General features: G+C 44.5%; 1 protein-coding gene across 1 annotated transcript in view; it reads right to left on the bottom strand.

Moving 5' to 3' along the window:
- The window catches only part of heatr5b (HEAT repeat containing 5B), an 89,487-nt gene that overhangs the window by 60,123 nt on the left and 11,715 nt on the right, over positions 1-17,649 (bottom strand). Inside the window, exons 4-9 of the mRNA XM_080191897.1 lie at positions 17,069-17,177; positions 12,450-12,599; positions 11,198-11,369; positions 5,960-6,117; positions 2,350-2,599; positions 879-1,034 (exon numbers count right to left, since the gene is read on the bottom strand). Of these exons, the coding sequence (XP_080048023.1) occupies positions 879-1,034; positions 2,350-2,599; positions 5,960-6,117; positions 11,198-11,369; positions 12,450-12,599; positions 17,069-17,177 (995 nt within the window). The remainder of the gene's footprint in view (positions 1-878; positions 1,035-2,349; positions 2,600-5,959; positions 6,118-11,197; positions 11,370-12,449; positions 12,600-17,068; positions 17,178-17,649) is intronic.

Genomic DNA, 17,649 nt, shown 5'->3' with positions numbered 1-17,649 from the left:
GGTTTGAGGGATTGAATGGTACAGCAGACTCGATGGGCCAAATGGCCTAATTCTGCTCCTACGTCTTACGATAACTTTCATATCTCTGTATCTCCCTGACCGTTCCTTTGATATGTTGGTTGACTTGGCTTGGTAAATGGAAACAGCGAATTCAAGCAAAGCCAAAGTCGTTTGCACTGTAGAGATTCTAAAGCATGGATTCAGCCTCAGCTGGAGTATGGTGTACAGTTCTAATCATCAAAGTGTAGGAAGAATGAACATGATCCTGCAGAAAATACGGTGGCAGTTTAGCAGAATGATACCTGGGCTGGGATGAAAGACTGGAATCATTGAAGAAACTGGAGAAGTTGGGTTTTGATGATTGGAAATGTACATGTAGAGAACTCATGGTGGGTTTAAGACTATGGGGTGTCTGACCACAGATTGCCCCTTGGTTTACGTAAGCAGTGCAAATAGTGGGAGCATTAGAATATTACATAAAAGTTGTATCTTGTGTTATCCTTATGAATCTGTATCTATCTGTAAAGGTAGCAGGTGTGAAAGAGGACTGTGTCATAGTTCACCTTTTCTTGTTTAATAAGTGGTTTATTCTTTTGTCAAAAGTACATCAGCAGCCTCTGTGACTCTGTTCAGTTGCCACCCTCCACGTTTCTGAACAGAAAAATTCCAAACTGGGATCCATCAAGCAGGGTCTCACCCTGGAATCTGACTTGTCCAATAGTAACATTTGCTGAGATGGTCTCACTCCACTTGGCCGGATAGAACTTTGGCACATGCCGAGAGGGGCCTGGGACATCGGAGGTAGTTTCTAAATGTAAGCCGCTGTTTTGGCCATTGCACCTGCCTGAGTCCATGCAGCTATCCGCTGCCTCACTTACCAATGGAGGGTTCCTGGAGAAGGGGAGAAGCAGTGGCACTCAGGCTTTGTACCAGGCTGCCAAGTTCCTGCAGGGCACACACCATCACATGTTGACTGGCAGACACATCCACTGCTCCCGATTTATTGTCGTTGTTGGCATCATTCACCACAGATTCTGCCATAACAATAAAACAGACTCCAGAGAATGAACACACATTCCAAATGTTAGCACGCTCAAACACAAAGAAATATACTGTAAAAAAATGATATTTCACAGAGTTAGTATATGCCACACCATGAGTATTAGGGGTATTTATTTCAGTGTATTTGCTTTTATAACAGTAAATTAATGGGGAATGAAGGACAGATGCAGTTTCACTTGCAGTTTGACTTTAGGCTCCTTCAGAGAATAGTTAAGTTTATTTATCAGCCACAAGTAAGGATTACATTAACACTGCAATGAAGTTACTGTGAAATTCCCCTAGTTGCCACATTCTGGCACCTGTTTGGGCACATTGTGGAAGAATTTAACATAGCCAATCCACTTAACCAGCATGTCTTTCGGATGATGGGAGGAAACCCATGCAGACACGGGGAGAGCATGCAGACTCCACACAGACAATGACCCAAGCCAGGAATCAAAACGAGGTCCCTGACGCTGTGAGGCAGCAGTGCTAACCACTGTGATGAATCACATTGATTAGGGACTGGAGTCGCATTTATGGTCCAAGGGATTTTCACAGAAATTTCGTTACATTTATCTGAGAAACTAATAAACAGTAAATGTTAAAAACAAGGCAACGGGGCAGGTTTCCTTCCCGGAAATGTTGCTGGTGATCAGGTGGGATGAGACAACAATCTGACAACTTCACGGTCACTTTTACTGAGATCAGCTTTTTATTTCCAGACTTTAATAAACTGAACTCAAATTCCCAAACTGACATGGTGGGGCTTCAACTTGCATCCTTCGAATTATTTCTCCGGGCTCCGGTAACGTAACAATGACACAGAAAATATTTGCATCCCGTGACTTGCTCAATCAGCTGCCTCTGACACAACTCATTTATGTCTTAAAAGAAAGTCTCATCTCAATATGAAGATAGCAAAGAAGAAACACAGATGATTCTGGAAGATAAAACCTGATTGCATTTTGACAGTGACTAAAATAATTTTTTTTTTAGTTAATAAGCGGGAATTGTAATTATTTAAACAGCATTCTATTAGAATAGTGTTTTATTGGGTTTTGTTAATAGTTTAGTTAACCTGTTCACTGTTAGTTAGATAAATAAAATGTGACTTGCTGCTTTTACAGAGGGTCTCAGGGAGTAATTTTGATTTAACCTCTAAAAGTTGAAGAGCAGATCGTACTATTTCTCACACAGTTACTTTAACAGATTATAAAGTGAGGTATTCCTCTTGAGTGGTTAGGTGTTAGCTCTCACAAAGATATCAACCTCCTCTTTACAACACAATTACACTTTTGCTCTTACCCACTGTTTTCATCTGTTTGGAAATAGCCTGGCACACCTCCTTCGCAGCTGCAATCTGAGCCTTCTCGCCCAGGATGCTGCCCACAGTCGCTCGAAGAATGAATGAGACACAACGCCGAGAGTACACCGCTTCCACGTGGCTCTGGGTGGCGCGGGGATGGGAAACAAGCTCCAGTACGTGGGTAAGGAATGCCGCAAAGTTACGCTCCAACCACTGTCCCCCAAGTGTGGTGACAAAAACTACATATGCCTGAAACAGAGAGAATACAAAAAAAAATCCTTTAAACCAAAGATAATAACACCCTTACCGTCCCCAGTGCTAATCATTTCCCATTGAAGACAAAACCACTACTTCTATTAACCACTATGTTAATATCTCTAGGAATTTCAGGTAGCCACCAAGCCAATGGTGGCTCTCACTGTTGTGACCCTGGAGCACAGGGCCAGAGATAAGAGTTGAGACGTGGAAGCTTTGTCTTAACATTTATAATCTGTCCCTTTATCGTGTTATCTTTCACAGTGTACTTTTTACATAGTTGGATCTGTAGTTTAGGAATGCATTGCAAACACCTGTCATTTACTGTGGCAACATTACCATTTATCAGCATGGTTACAATCAGATACAGAGGAGGAGGGGAGGCTGATAGGATCTTAGAATGAAGAAGTACAGAAACAGACCAGTCAATCTTGCCTGTACTTGTGAAGCGTGCAAATTCTTCTCCTATTACTATTTATCCAATTGTTTATTGGATGTTATTTTTGAAGCTGGTTGCGCCATCCTTTAGACAGTGCATTTCAAATCACAACAACCCACTGTGTAAAATAAGATCTGCAACAGTCATATTAAAACATCCTCTATCCTGGTCTGCTCACGCCGACACTATAGTTAAGAAAGCTCACCAATGCCTCTACTTTCTCAGGAGGATAAGAAAATTCGGCTACGACTCTCACCAATTTTTACAGAAGCAGCATAGAAAGCAGTCTTTCTGGTTGTATCACAGCTTGTTGTGGCTCCTGCTCTGCCCGTGACTGCAAGAAACTACAAAGGTTCATGAATGAAGCCCAGCCCATCACACGTACCAGTCTGCTATCCATTGATGCTGTCTAACACTTCCCGCTGCCTCGGAAAAGCAGCCAGCATAATTAGGGACTCCATACACCTCCTGGACGTTCTCGCTTCCATTTTCTTCCATCGGGGAAAAGATACAAAAGTCTGAGGTCACGTATCAAATGACACAAGAACTGCTTCTTCCCTGCTGCCATCAGACTTTTGAATCAACGTAGCTTATATTAAGCTGATCTTTCTCTACATCCTAGCTATGACCGTAGCACCACATTCAGCACACTGTTCTTTCCTTCACCCTATGTAGTCTATGAACAGTATACTTTGTGTAGTGTGCAAGAAACAGTACTTTTCACTGTACGCCAATACATGACAATCGTAAATCAAATCAAGTCAAATCATATATTCTGCAAAAAACACAATGCAAGGTTTTCAACCAAAACAAATGGCAAGAGTTAATATTACAGTAATTTCTACAATACTGAGTGTCATTTGATTTATTATTGTCACATGTATTAGCATAGGGAAAAGTATTGTTTTTTGCACACTATACAGACAAAACATACCATTCATGGAGTAAATAGGGGAGAAGGAGACGGTGCAGAATGTAGTGCTACAGTCATAGCTAGGGTGTGGAGAAAGATCAAATTAATATAAGGTAGGTCCATTCAAAAGTTTGATGACAGCAGAGAAGAAGCTGTTCTTGAGTCGGTTGGTATGTGATGTCAGACTTTTGTATCTTTTTCCCTATGGAAGAAGGTGAAGGAGACAATGCCCAGGGTGCATGGGGTCCTTAATTATGCTGGCTGCTTTTCCAAGGCAGCAAGAAGTGTAGACAGTGTCAACGGATGGGAGGCTGGTTTGAGTGATGGACTGGTTCACATAGTTTCTTGCAGTCTTGGTCAGAGCAGGAGCCACATCAAGCTGAGATACAAATGGAAAGAATACTTTCTATGGTGCATCTGAGTTGGTGAGAGTTAAAGGGGACATGCCAAATTTCTCTCCTGAGAAAGTAGAGTGTTGGTGGGCATTCTTAACTATAGCATGCACATAGAGGGACCAGGACAGGTTATTGGTGATCTGGATATCAAAAACTTGAAGCTCTCAACCATTTCTACTTTGTTCCCATTGATGTAGACAGGGGCATGCCCTCCACTACACTTCCTGAAGTCAATGACTATCTCCTTCGTTTTGGTGACATTGAGGAGATTATTGTCTTCACAACAGTTCACCAGATTCTCTCTTTCCTGTATTCTGTCTCATCATTGTTTGAGCTCTGACCCACTACGGTGGTGATATCAGCAAACCCGAAAATCGAGTTGGTCACACAGTCATAGGTGTATGAGTATAGTAAGGGGCTGAGGACACAGCCTTGTGGAGCACCAGTGTTGAGGATGATCGTGGAGGTGGTGTTGTTGCCCTATCCTTAGTATCTCTGCCGAGACAGTTGCTGGACTGCAATGATCACATACTGGAGAAAGACAGTATGAGGGCTACGTCTAAGTCAGCACCATAACAGACATAAAAGTACAAGCAGATTATACAAATAGATGCTACAGAACAGTCTCAGAATAGAAACACAAGCAGAAGTCGTGAAGTTTTGTTGGCTGCCAATAAACCTGAGGTTAAGCTAATGAGAGAGACAAAACGAAGGATTCAGATAATTGGAGAGAATTTGGAGTTTACTCTCAGGTACCTCATAAAAGGTAATCATCTTTGCCACAGTGGAATACAAACTGAAAAAGTGCTTGCAGATGGGACTTGAGGCTGAAGCAAGGATAATTGGTTTTGAAGAGTGACCGGGTGATACAGATGTTAAGAGTGGACTTTCCCACAGCTGAATGGGTATTGTTTTAAAGTCTTTTCAACTCAACATAAAAGCCACATTTCTGCAAAGCAATATTTTTGAGAAGTATTTCCAAAACTGCCAAAGAGGTAGATGCAGAAGGAAAACTCTGGAAAGTAGACAATTATCACAATCACTCCAGTGTAGAAAAGGCTATTCAGCCCATCGGGTCTGCACCGACTCTCCAACAGAGTATCTTACCCAGGGCCTCTTCCCCCACCCCATCCCAGTAACTTCACACATATACCATGGCTAATCGATCAAATCTATGCATCTTGGGACACTAAGGGGCAATTTATCTTGGCTAACCAACCTAACCCTCACATCTTTGGACTGTGGGCGGAAACCGGAGCATCTGGAGGAAACCCATGCAGACACAGGGAGAATGTGCAGTCTCAGCACAGACAATAACGCAAGCTGGGAATCAAACTCTGGTCCTTGGCGCTGTGAAGCAGCAGTGCTAACCACTGTGTCACCAGGTCACCGTTAATGTCTGAGGCCTGAATGATGCTTGTAAGCTACGGTAGTTTTTGGTGAGATCTGTTTTGCTGAAAATAGGTTGTGTTTACCTAAAAGCAGATTCCCCAATGTTTTTTATTGGTACCATGAAGAAAAAACCTTTTGCCAGCTTTATGATGCATATTGATGATTTCTTACAGAGTGAAGCTGAGGAAGTCAGGAATTGAGCTCAAGGTACTCACTTGTGTGACGCCAACTCGCACCTCTCGGCTGACAGACCCACCACCTTTCAGCATCTCTCCACCACTGCGCAAGAACCCTGAGCCCCCACGCAAGAATCCTGTTGCCAACAACTCCAAAACTTCCTCTAGGCTGGCACGCTTCACGTTCTGCCGCATCACTGCATCAATTCAAAAACATACATATCAGAGGCTTTGCTGAGACTCTGGACAGATACAGAATATACATATGGGTGCTGCTCAATGAGCCTGTCATGGCTTTGACCTTCCAGACTCTTATGTGGTGGTTATATTATCCTGCAGTTCATCATTCATCCTAAACATTGTTCTCTTCTGATTATATTTCTGATTTTGTGATTTTGTCTTTTATCCTGACAAGGGTACGTAATATCTGAGCACAGAGGTGTTTGTTAATTGTTATCCTGTTACAACATGAAAATCAGGATTTTTCCTGGACTGCATTCCCTTTAATTATATACTTGTGTGATCCGTATTGTGATTCTTTTCATACTGATAGGGGGAACCATGCAGCTGAGCTCGAGGTAAATTTTGCTGTGCTGGTTACAGCAATGCTTGGGGTGGCTTGGTGACAGTGGTTAGAACATAACATAAGAAATAGGAGCAGGAGTAGGCCATCTGGCCCTTCGAGCCTGCCCCGCCATTCAATAAGATCATGGCTGATCTGTCGTGGCTCAGTTCCACATTCCCGCCCTCTCCCCATAACCCTTAATCCCCTCGCTCATCAAAAACCCATCAACCCGCGTCTTAAAAATATTTAGCGAGGTAGCCTCCACCACTTCAACGGGCAGAGAATTCCAGAGATTCACCACCCTTTGAGTGAAGAAGTTCCTCCTCAACTCCGTTCTAAACCACCCCCCTTTATTTTGAGGCTGTGCCCCCTAGTCCTACTGTCCTTTCTGAGCGGGAAGAGTCTCTCCACCTCTATCCTATCCATCCCATTCATCATCTTATACGTCTCAATGAGATCTCCCCTCATTCTTCTAAACCCTAACGAGTACAAGCCTAGTTTATTCAGCCTCTCCTCATAGCTCAACCCCCTCAACTCCGGCATCAGCCTAGTAAACCTCCTCTGCACTCCCTCCAAGGCCAAAATATCCTTGCGCAAGTACGGCGCCCAAAACTGCACACAGTACTCCAGCTGCGGCCTCACCAATGCCCTATATAGCCGCAGCAAGACCTCCCTACTTTTATATTCAATCCCCCTCGCTATGAAGGCCAGCATCCCATTAGCCTTCCTGACCACCTGCTGCACCTGCAAGCTGGGTTTTTGCGACTCATGCACAAGGACCCCGAGGTCCCTCTGCACCGTCGCCTGCTGCAGTTTTTCTCCACGTAAGTAATAATCCTTCCTACCATTATTCCTACCAAAGTAGCGCTGCTGCCTCACAGCGCCAGAGTCCTAGGTTCAATTCTGACCTCAGGCCACTCTGTGTGGAGTTTGCACATTCTCCCCGTGACTTCGTAAGTTTCCTCCAGGTGCTCTGGTTTCCTCCCATGCTCCAAAGATGTGGGTTAGGTTGATTGGCCATGATGAATTGACCCTGATGTCAGGGGATTAGCAGGGTAACTGTGTGGGATTGTGGTCATTGCAGACTCAGTAGGCCGAAGGGTCTCCTCCTGCACTGGTGGAATTCTATGATTCTATACATCCCCTGTAATTTCAGCTCTCACTTGAGCCTGCTACATGATTTATCAGATTGATAAGGGCAATCCTGAGAATGAGCACTGTAATAAATTTTCGTTTGTTTTCCTGGTTAGTCCAAGGTCACCTGTTCATCCTTATCTTAGAATACCTACACTGCAGAAGGAGGCCATTTGGCCCGTTGACCCTGCACCGACTTTCCAACAGAGCATCTTACCCAAACCTAACCCTGCCCTATCCTGTAACCCTGTGCATTCACCATGGTGAAGCCACCTAACCTACAAATCTTTGCACACTAAGGGAAAATTTATCATGGCCAATCCACCTAACGTGCACATCTTTGGACTGTGGGAGGAAACTGGAGCATCCGGAGGAAATCCATGCTGATGCAGGGAGAACGTGTAAACTCCACAGAGTAACCCAATCGAACCAGGGTCCCTGGCACTGTGAGGCAGCAATGCTAACCACTGTGCCATGGTGCTGCCCCATGAAGGTTTTATCCTTTGGAATTCCATCTCTTAGGTGATCCTGTTACACAATTTATCACCTTGATAGGAGTAATTCTGTAAGTGAGCATGGTAGCAAATTTTCTCTTGTTATTCTGATATCCTTTATTATAATTGTTTAAAATGAGTAGTATCATTGCAGGAAGGTGGGCAAGTGGTTTAATATGGAGATAGAGTACAGGGCTCTATGAGACCTCACACTGAGTGAGGAAAGACCAGCCCCTCCCTTCCTTCCTCCACCCCCACCAGGAACAATTGGCTTGCCTATTTTTTGTATTTCAATTTATCTGGGTGAGACAGTCTCTTGTTAGCTCCTGTTATGGTTCAGACAGACCATATATCCTGGGAAAAGACACATGTATCGTTGGTACCTCCAAGGTGGTTGGATGTGAGAAGTACCTTTAAGGTAAACCATGCAAACCATGACGGTTTAATTGCCATTTTACGTGTGTTTATATCCTGGATATTTTATGGTTGAATAAGCAATGACAGTAGCTACTTTAAAAATTTGCTTTCCATAAGTCCTGTAGCTCTTTGGCCATTATCCTATTAGCTTGGTTGTGCACCACTAAGCCAATTGTGGCTACATCCTGTTATTCCCCTCTTCTTCAATATATCCTTTTGTTACTTGTATGGTGGGAGGCACAGGATACAATGAATAATCCGAACCAACTGCATTGGTATTATTTTTTTCTGGCTCTTCCTACATGTATTTGTTTGAAAATGATCTTGCTGTCCTGTACTATCATAGAATCCTACAATGCAGAAGGAAGCCATTCTGTCCATCGAGTCTGCAATCCCACCCAGGCCCTATCCCTATAACCTGGCACATTTACTCTAACTAGTCATCTTGACAGTAAGGGGCAATTTAGCATGGCCAATCCACCTAACCCGCACATCTTTGGACTGTGGGAGGAAACCGGAGCAGACACGAGTAGAACGTGCACACTCCGCACAGACAGTGACCCAAACCAGGAATCGAACTAGGGTCCCTGGCACTGTGAAGCAGCAGTGCCAGCCGCTGTGCCTACCATATGGGGAAGCGATGACCGCGTGGTATTATCATCAGACTATTAATCCAGAAACTCAGCTAATGTTTTGGGATTATAATCTTCGAGATTTTTAAATTCAATAAAAATATATTTTTTGAAAAATCTCACAAGAAAGACTGAATATGTTTTTTAAAAATGAAGGCTGAGTGGTGATATGATCGAGGTTAAAATCATTAACGGGTTTGTTTAGGAGCGGAATCGAGATAATGTGGGAGGAGACCAAAACTAGCGCCTACAAATACAAGATAGTCATTAATAATTCCAGCTGGAAATTAATGAGAAACTCTTTATCCAGGGGTGGTTAGAACGTGGAATAGTTAAGATCTAAATCACAAATGTTTTAAAAAGGGAGGCACATGGAGAAAGGGAGAATTGCTGATCGGGTTAGATAAAGAGGGAGTGGGTGGTGGGGGGGGAAGAGGCTCAGGTGGAACATAAACACCGACAAAGACTTGTTGGATAGAGCGGTCTTTTTTGATGTTGGGTATTTGATGCAAGAATGTCTGAATGAACTATAAAGTAGACAATAATGAACTTATAAATCACTAGAATATTGGAAGGGGTGTGCGTGTGCACTGTGCGCTTGCGGGGGGTTGGGAGAAACTCCAAAGAGTACTGTATAGGATGTAACGTACACGGGTTAGTGCTGTCTGAGGCAAGAATAGGAACTGACAGAATGTGCACATCACCCTCTCGCTGCAGCTGTTAACATGGCAATACCCGCTCATAGATTTAAAGCTCATTTTAATTTCTTACCTTGCAGCTATGCACAGCATTAAGATTGCAACAATTCACCTCTTCAAAGAAAAAAGGGTTGCTTTTACATACTAATTAATGTAATGAAAATACTCAGTTGGTAAAGGCAGTGTGTAACTGGATTAAACTGCCCATACGATCAAAAGATCTTTGCTGAGTAAACTTAGTCTAAGCTAGGATTGTGATAGGAAAGAAGGCAGTATCAGCTATGGGTAGCACTAATACTCTGCTTAGCAGGTTACAGATTCAATACCCACTCTACAGGCTGGAGCACAAAGTCTACGCTGACATGCCTAGTGATGTACTGGATGTGCTGACTGCTGATGTGACATTAAACTAAGGCCCTCTGGGTGGACATAAAAGATTCCATGGCACGATTTCAAAGGAGAGCAGGGAAGCTCTTCCCAGGTCCTGGTCAATTTTATTCCTCAATCAGTCTCACAAAATATAGATCATTTGGTGGTTATCACATTGCTCTTTGCGGGAGTTTGCTGTGCGCAAACTGGCTGCTGTGTTTCCTACCTTACAATAGTGACAGCATTTCAAAACATTTCATTGCGTGTGAAGTGCCTTTACGACACTTTGCAAGGTGCTTTTGAAATGCAAGTCAATTTTTTTGTTGCAAGTGGAGTCAATGTCATAGGGGAGGGGTAGCAAATGGGTGGTAGGTCTGTGGGTGAGGCGGGGTGGCAGGGGTGGTGGTGGGTGTGCGTGCCTATATAAATCAGGCCAGGTTCCCAATCCCTATTTGATCAGGTTACACCCGCTGCAAAGTACCTGGACAGTTGAGATCAGGATTGAGGTTTTCTGTGGTGCACCACATCGCTAAACAGCCAATCTGGGCTCCCACTTGAGGAATGGGAACTCAAACCACAGTGAGGTTAGCAGCACTAACCACCATGCCACCATGTTGCCCACAGCACCAGTCAATAAGTTTACAACTGCTGCACATATTTCCCTAATAAGCTTGGATTCAACCTATTTGTAATGGCATCCCCTCCCCTTAGAGAATGACAGTGCACTTGAGGACATAGTTCTTCATACCTGTACTAACTCTTTGAATAGCTATTCAATTGATGCCATTCTCCTGCTCTTTACCCATAGCCTCCAACTTTTCCCCCTTCAAGTATTAAACCCACTCCCTGTCGATTATTACTGTTGAATGTGCTTCCACTATCCTACCAGGCAAGGTGTACCTTTACAAATCTTTTGGAAATGGTTTGTTTGGGGAACAAACCAGCACGTTACTTTCTGAGCCACATACCTGCTGCTTGTTTAGGTGTTAAAGCCGTTGCCATGACGGTCCCGAGTAACTTGGACACTGCGACTCGGACTCCATAATTAGATCCCTCCAGGGCCTTAAAGCATAGAGTAGCAAGATTCTCCAGCTCAGTGGTCCACATGAAGACCGACTCCTTCTGCAGTTCCAGGAGGCACTATGGTATAAACAAGATGTATTTTCAGGACAGCACGGTGCTCCAGAAACACAAGCGACCAGAATTAAATATCCATTGAAGGAAGAGGCTCTTCATCTCTCTCCACCTCAGGTATCAGAAGGTTTAGTGGATGGCACTCTCATCAAGTCCCAATCCAGGGACCTGAGCACAAAATCCAAGGTGACACGCTCGCTGTAATGGTCTTTCATTGTCTTAGACCCATCCAACAAGCAGAATCTATTACTTTGTACATTTACTCATGTTCAACTGTTTTATCCCTTACCAGAACACAGAACTGATTAATCTCTTTCAAATGTTGCCCCACTGATTGTCATTATTCGACACCGTGGCCACCCACGCTCCAATAATTGCACTGCCTCCCAAGTCAGAGCTTGTGGATTCAACTCCCACTTCAGAGACTTGAGCCCGCATTCCAGGGTGACACTCCCAAATGAAGGAGTGCTGCAATATTGGAGGTTTCACCTTTTAAAGGAGGTTTAAACTAGGGTCCTTCTAAAGTGAAGGTAAAAGATCCCTTGGCACTGTTCAAAGAACACAGGGCTTTTCTAGTTTCCTGGTTAATTTCTTTTCCCTTGATCAACAATGCTAAATACTAGTTAACTAGTCATTGAAACCTTCCTGCAAGTTAGTTGTCATAGAATCCCGACAGTGCAGAACATGCCATTCAGCCTCTGCACCGATTCTCTGACAGAGTATCTTATCCAGGCCTTCTCCCTGCCCTATTCCTGTAACCCCACACATCGACCATGGCTAATCCATCTAATCTATACATCTTTAGAGTTTATTTATTAGCGTTACAAGTAGGGTTATATTAACACAGCAGTGAAGTTACTGTGAAAATCCCCTAGTCACCACAGTCCAGGAAACCCACGCAGACACTGGGAGAACGTGCAGACTCTGCACAGATAGTGACCCAAGCCGGGAATCGAACCCGGGTCCCTGGCGCTGTGAGGCAGCGGCGCTAACCACTGTGCACATCCTTCCTGAGACAACAACACTGAAGCTGGAGCACTCTGGGATGCTGTGAAAAAGGTTGTTGCAAAAAAAAAAATTTCTCACCTTACCTACTGCACACCGGACAGCCATGGACCGGTCAGTCAAACCTGAACGTGCATTCTTGTAGATATCTCGATGACAGGAAGCAGCTGCGCCACCCAAGCCATTTAGCACCTTCTGCAGGCTCAGCAGAATCTCACTGCGGCCCTGTGACTGTTAAAAACACAGACAAGACTTCAGAAAGCAGCAGATCTCCCAGGGCATTGCACCCATGGAGTGAAGACTTTCAGGCAGAACCAGAATAAATTGATAATTCTGCGTGGATATTTAGAATTGGCATCATAAATCTCTGTCCGACATTCAGAATAGAACGTATGATTACAATTTATATTGAATAAAATAACACACGTCAAGATAATAGATTTGGAAATGATTGGGAATTAATTAACATCAGGCTCTCAGTAGACTTGCTGAGCTACGATTGTCAGCCCATGAGTGAATGGGCATCTTCACCTCTGACTCAGCTGATCATAGGTTCAAGTCCCATTCCAGAGATTTAAGTGTACAACTTGGGCTGACACTCCAGTACAATAGCGGGAGCTCTATGCTGTCAGAGGCACTGTTTGTCACGGTGGGACATTAACCTGGTCTAAAAGTTTAAAGTTTTACAAGTTTTCTTTTAAAGTTTATTTATTAGTGTCACAAATAGGCTTACATTAACACTGCAATGAAGTTACTCTGAAAATCCCCCAGTTGCCACGTTCCGCGCCTGTTCGGGTACATTAAGAGAGAATTTAGCATGGCCAATCCACCTAACCAGCACATCTTTCAGACTGTGGGAGAAAACTGGAGGAAACCCACATTGACCCCTGAATCTGGCTACAGTAGGGGTACCATTCGCATACACACGGGGCAAGGTAGGTGTAGGAAAATGCTTTAGGGTGGCAGCACGGGCTCGTTGGGCTGAAGGGCCTGTTTCCCGTGCCGGGTTGTTCTTTGTAGACAGAGGAGAACGTGCAGACTCCACATAGACCCTGACCCAAGCTGGGAATTGAACCTGGGTCCCTGACGCTGTGAGGCAGTGGTGCTAACCACTGTGACATTGTTCTCTCAGGTGGGGAGAATAGCCCATTAAACCATTTCACAGGGGAGCTCTCACTGATGCCCTGGTCAACCTCAACAACAGCATTATGTTAAATTATAGGTCATGATCACATTGCTGCTTGTGGGAGTGTGCTGTGCACAAACGGGCTGCTACATTTCCTTCATTACAACAGTGACCGCACTTCTGAAATACTTTGTTGGCTGTCAGTGCTTTGGGATGTCCTGAGGTTAAGGCAGGCACTACATAAATGCAAGTCGTTATTTTATTTTCCCTTCAGAGATGGCAGAAATGGAGCACTCAAGACTGCCATCTAGGGGTCCAGCTGAGGACCATCAGGTTAAACAGCAATTTTCCCCAGGAAGCATTCATGAGTTAAAATGGTTTGGAAAAAATCTACCCTGTTGCACAGAGCACGTATGTCAGGACTGCAAATTCTTTTTATAGGAGCTCTGCAAATTACAACAGGTTGGCATGCAGAAACCAGCATATCACACATGCCAATCGAGGTGACTCTCTTTCTGAAAACTCATCACTCCCGACAACACTGGAGCTCAGACTTAAAAGCCCAGGCTGCTCCAAGTGCCCAGTATTGTTCAGCAGCTCCATGACAACTGGAGCTTCATTGTGACACATGCACCGAGCTCAAACAACAGGTCAATTGTCAGGTCTGGGTACTACGCAGCAGTGTCTATTACATTTTTTAAATTATTTATTTGAGTCACAAGTAGGCTTACATTAACACTGCAATGAAGTTACTGTGAAAACCCCCCTAGTCGCCACATTCCGGCGCCTGTTCGGGTACACTGAGGGAGAATTCAGCATGGCTGGTGCTGTCAATTTATTTTGTTTTCAAGAAATAGGGCAGCACGGTGGCACAGTGGTTAGCACTGCTGCCTCACAGCACCAGGGAGCCGGGTTCGATTCCCGGCTTGGGGAATTGTGCAAACTCTGCACAGACATTTTCGCTGTGTCCATGTGGGCTTCCTCTGGGTCTTCAGTTTCTTCTCACAGTCCAAAGATGTGTGGGGTAGGTGAATTGGACATGATAAATTGACCCTCGTGTCAGGGGGATTAGCTAGGATAAATACATTAGATTAAGGAACCTGGGTGGGATTGTGGTCTGTGCAGACACAGCGGGCCGAAGGACCTCCTTCTACATTATAGCGTTCCATGACTCGATGATTCAATGCACCTAACCAGCAGGACTTTGGGACTGTGGGAGGAAACCGGAGCATCCACGCAGACACAGGGAGAACGTGCACTCAGCACAGACAGTGACCCAAGCTGGAAATTGAACGCTAGGTCCCTGGTGCTGAGGCACAGCGGTATTAACCACTGTATCACCCAAATCTGAAGCAGTGTCAAGAGTAGCTCCCAAACTTGCTCAATACACAGACTATTATCCCAACAGCTCCACCCGATGGGCAGAGTAATCAGTCTGGGACATGTCTGGCGTTTGCAAGAACCTTTGGTGCCCACCACACTGTTGGGGCATTGGCACAACATCCCACAGGCTGTGCTGAAATTAATGGGAGAAAGGCCAGTGAAGACACACTCACTTGGATATTACCTCAGAGAGTCCAAGATGGGTGGGTTAGGTAGATTGGCAATGCTAAGTTGCTCAGGGGGTTTTGCAGGATAACTATGTGGATTACAGGGATTGGGTGGGGTTGTTGTCGGTACAGGTTCCATGGGCTGAATGACCTCTTTCTGCACTGCAGGTATTTTATGATTAAGATTTGATGAGAGGTTATAGTTCAGAGGAGAGATTATGGAAGCTGCTTTGTACTGTAACCAGGTTCGAGTGGTTGAAAAGGTGACCTGACTGAGGGCTTTAAGTTTACAATAAATGGTTGAACTGCCTGGTCAAAAACATTGCTGCTTTTCATTTTTCAACTCATGCTGTCTATAGTGCCTCGATCTGTCACACCCAGAATCTATCACCTGTGGCACAACACGCAACACTCTAGCTTCTTGTCAAATGAAGAGACATTGAACAGTTTAGCCTATACTCTCTGGAATTTAGAAGAATGGCGGGAGATCAAATTAAGGTATCTAAGGTGATAAATGGTATGGATAAAGTAGATGTGGAGTTGATGCTTCCTCTTGTGGGGTATTCTAGGATGAGACGTCATAGTCTTAGGATAAGGAGTAGCAAATTTAAAACAAAGTTGAGAAGAAACTACTTCTCCCAAAGGGTTGTGAGTCTGTGGAATTCGCTACCCCAAAGTGCGGTGGACGCTGGGACAGTGAGTAAATTTGAGGAATTCGACTGATTTTTAATCTGTAATGGGTTGAAGGGTTATGGGGAGAAGGCAGGAAAATTGGGATGAGAAGCATATCAGCCATGATCGAATGATGGAGCAGACTCGATGGGCTGAATGGCCTAATTCTGCTCCTATGTCTTACAAACATATGAACTTCTGAATCAGAAAGTCGGGTTCAAGCCCATGCCAGCACACAACCCAGGCTGACACTTTTGGGGAGTACTTCTGACCAATGTTTATCTCCCAAGAAATATCACAAAATAGATTTCCTGCTCATTCCTATATTGTTGTTTTTGGGAGTTTGTTGTTTTCAATTGTAGGGAGAAGGAGCTGTACTTCAATCATGGGATAAAATCACAGAGCTCGAGATACAATTAATCACCAATTTGGTGGCATGGTGGCACTATGGTTAGCACTGCTGCCTCACAGCACCAGGGACCCAGGTTCAATTCCCAGCTTGGGTCACTGTTTGTGCAGAGTCTGCCATTCTCCCCACGTGTATGGGTTTCCCCAGAGTGCTCCAGTTTCCTCTCAGTCCAAAAATTCTGCTGATTAGATGCATTGGCTGTGCTAAGTTCCCCCTCAGTGTACCCAAACAGGCGCCAGTGTGTGGCGACTAAGGGATATTCATAGTAACTTCATTGCAGTGTTAATGTAAGCCTATTTGTGACACTAACAAATAAACTTTAAACATTCTAACGCTCCTTTTGAAAAGACTGCTGTGCATCTACAATGGGGCATAGATCCTTACAGGTCACCTTACAGCCTGCATACACTTATCAGTGGTGTTACTAACCAGCAATTGTAGGGCAGGTTTGATAGCATTACTGACTCCCTTAGTTCATGGGATTCAGTTTACAGGCTGTTTCTGCCTACATTAGGGCGATTTGCTGGTGGAAATGACTGGAGGAGTGGATAATTCAGAAAACTCAGCTCCTGTTGTCTGTGCTCAGAGATAGGAGTGTAGTCCTATTGCAATGGCACCTGGACTCAGTGCAAACCATTGCTAAATGGAACACTGATGCAAGTAACCTAGTCCATCCCCCAATCATAGGTAGTTCTCTAGAACCTTACATTGCCAAACTCCAAGTCCACCAAAAGGGCTAGAACACCTTGCCCACTTTTATTCTACTTGACTTTGCCATGATCTTGTTTGTTGATTCAACAGCATCAGTTGACATACAACTGATTTATCCTGTTTCTGGGTCAGTACAGGTGGGTTTTACTTTGCAAGATCTCCTTGAAGCACAATATAATTCACTTTCCTCTTCAATGTAATTAACAGTAAAAACTCCCAAACAGCTGCTTACCTCTGCATTTTTCAAGGCCTTTAAAAGATTGCTGACGGTCTCTGGAAAGGAGCTACCCAACATTCGCCCCATCTTCTCGTAAAAGGCTCCAATGCAGGCCACAGCTGCCCTGTCAACACCAAAACCCAGTCACTGTTAGTTTCATTCTCTCCCTCTTGGAGATGTAAAACACACGAGACAGGAGATCACTCAGCCTTTCCTGTGTGTCTCACTGTTCAATTAGATGATGGCTGATCCGTACCTTAACTCCACCACACACACACACACACACACACCACGGAATACACGCACCATACGCAGCCTTTTGTGGAGCTTTTGGGGCAGCAGCACTGCTGGCTCACAGCACTAGGGACTCAGGTTCAATTCCAGCCAGTCTCACAAAACTGTCTCTGCAGAGTCTGCACATTCTCCCTGTGTCTGCGTGCGTTTCCTACAGGTGCTCCGGTTTCCTCCCACAGTCCAAAGATGTGCAGGTTAGAGTGATTGGCAATGGTAAATTGCACCTTAGTACCCCAGGCTGTGGGGTAACGGGGTTAGAATGGGGGAGAGGGCCTGAGTAAAGTTCTGTAAGAGTTGGTGCA

Source organism: Carcharhinus amblyrhynchos, chromosome 7, assembly GCF_965287045.1.
Source record: "Carcharhinus amblyrhynchos chromosome 7, sCarAmb.v2.hapA, whole genome shotgun sequence".
Taxonomy (NCBI): domain Eukaryota; kingdom Metazoa; phylum Chordata; class Chondrichthyes; order Carcharhiniformes; family Carcharhinidae; genus Carcharhinus; species Carcharhinus amblyrhynchos.
The sequence above is the reverse complement of the archived record's forward strand: the minus strand, read 5'-3'. Positions and strand labels throughout refer to the sequence as shown.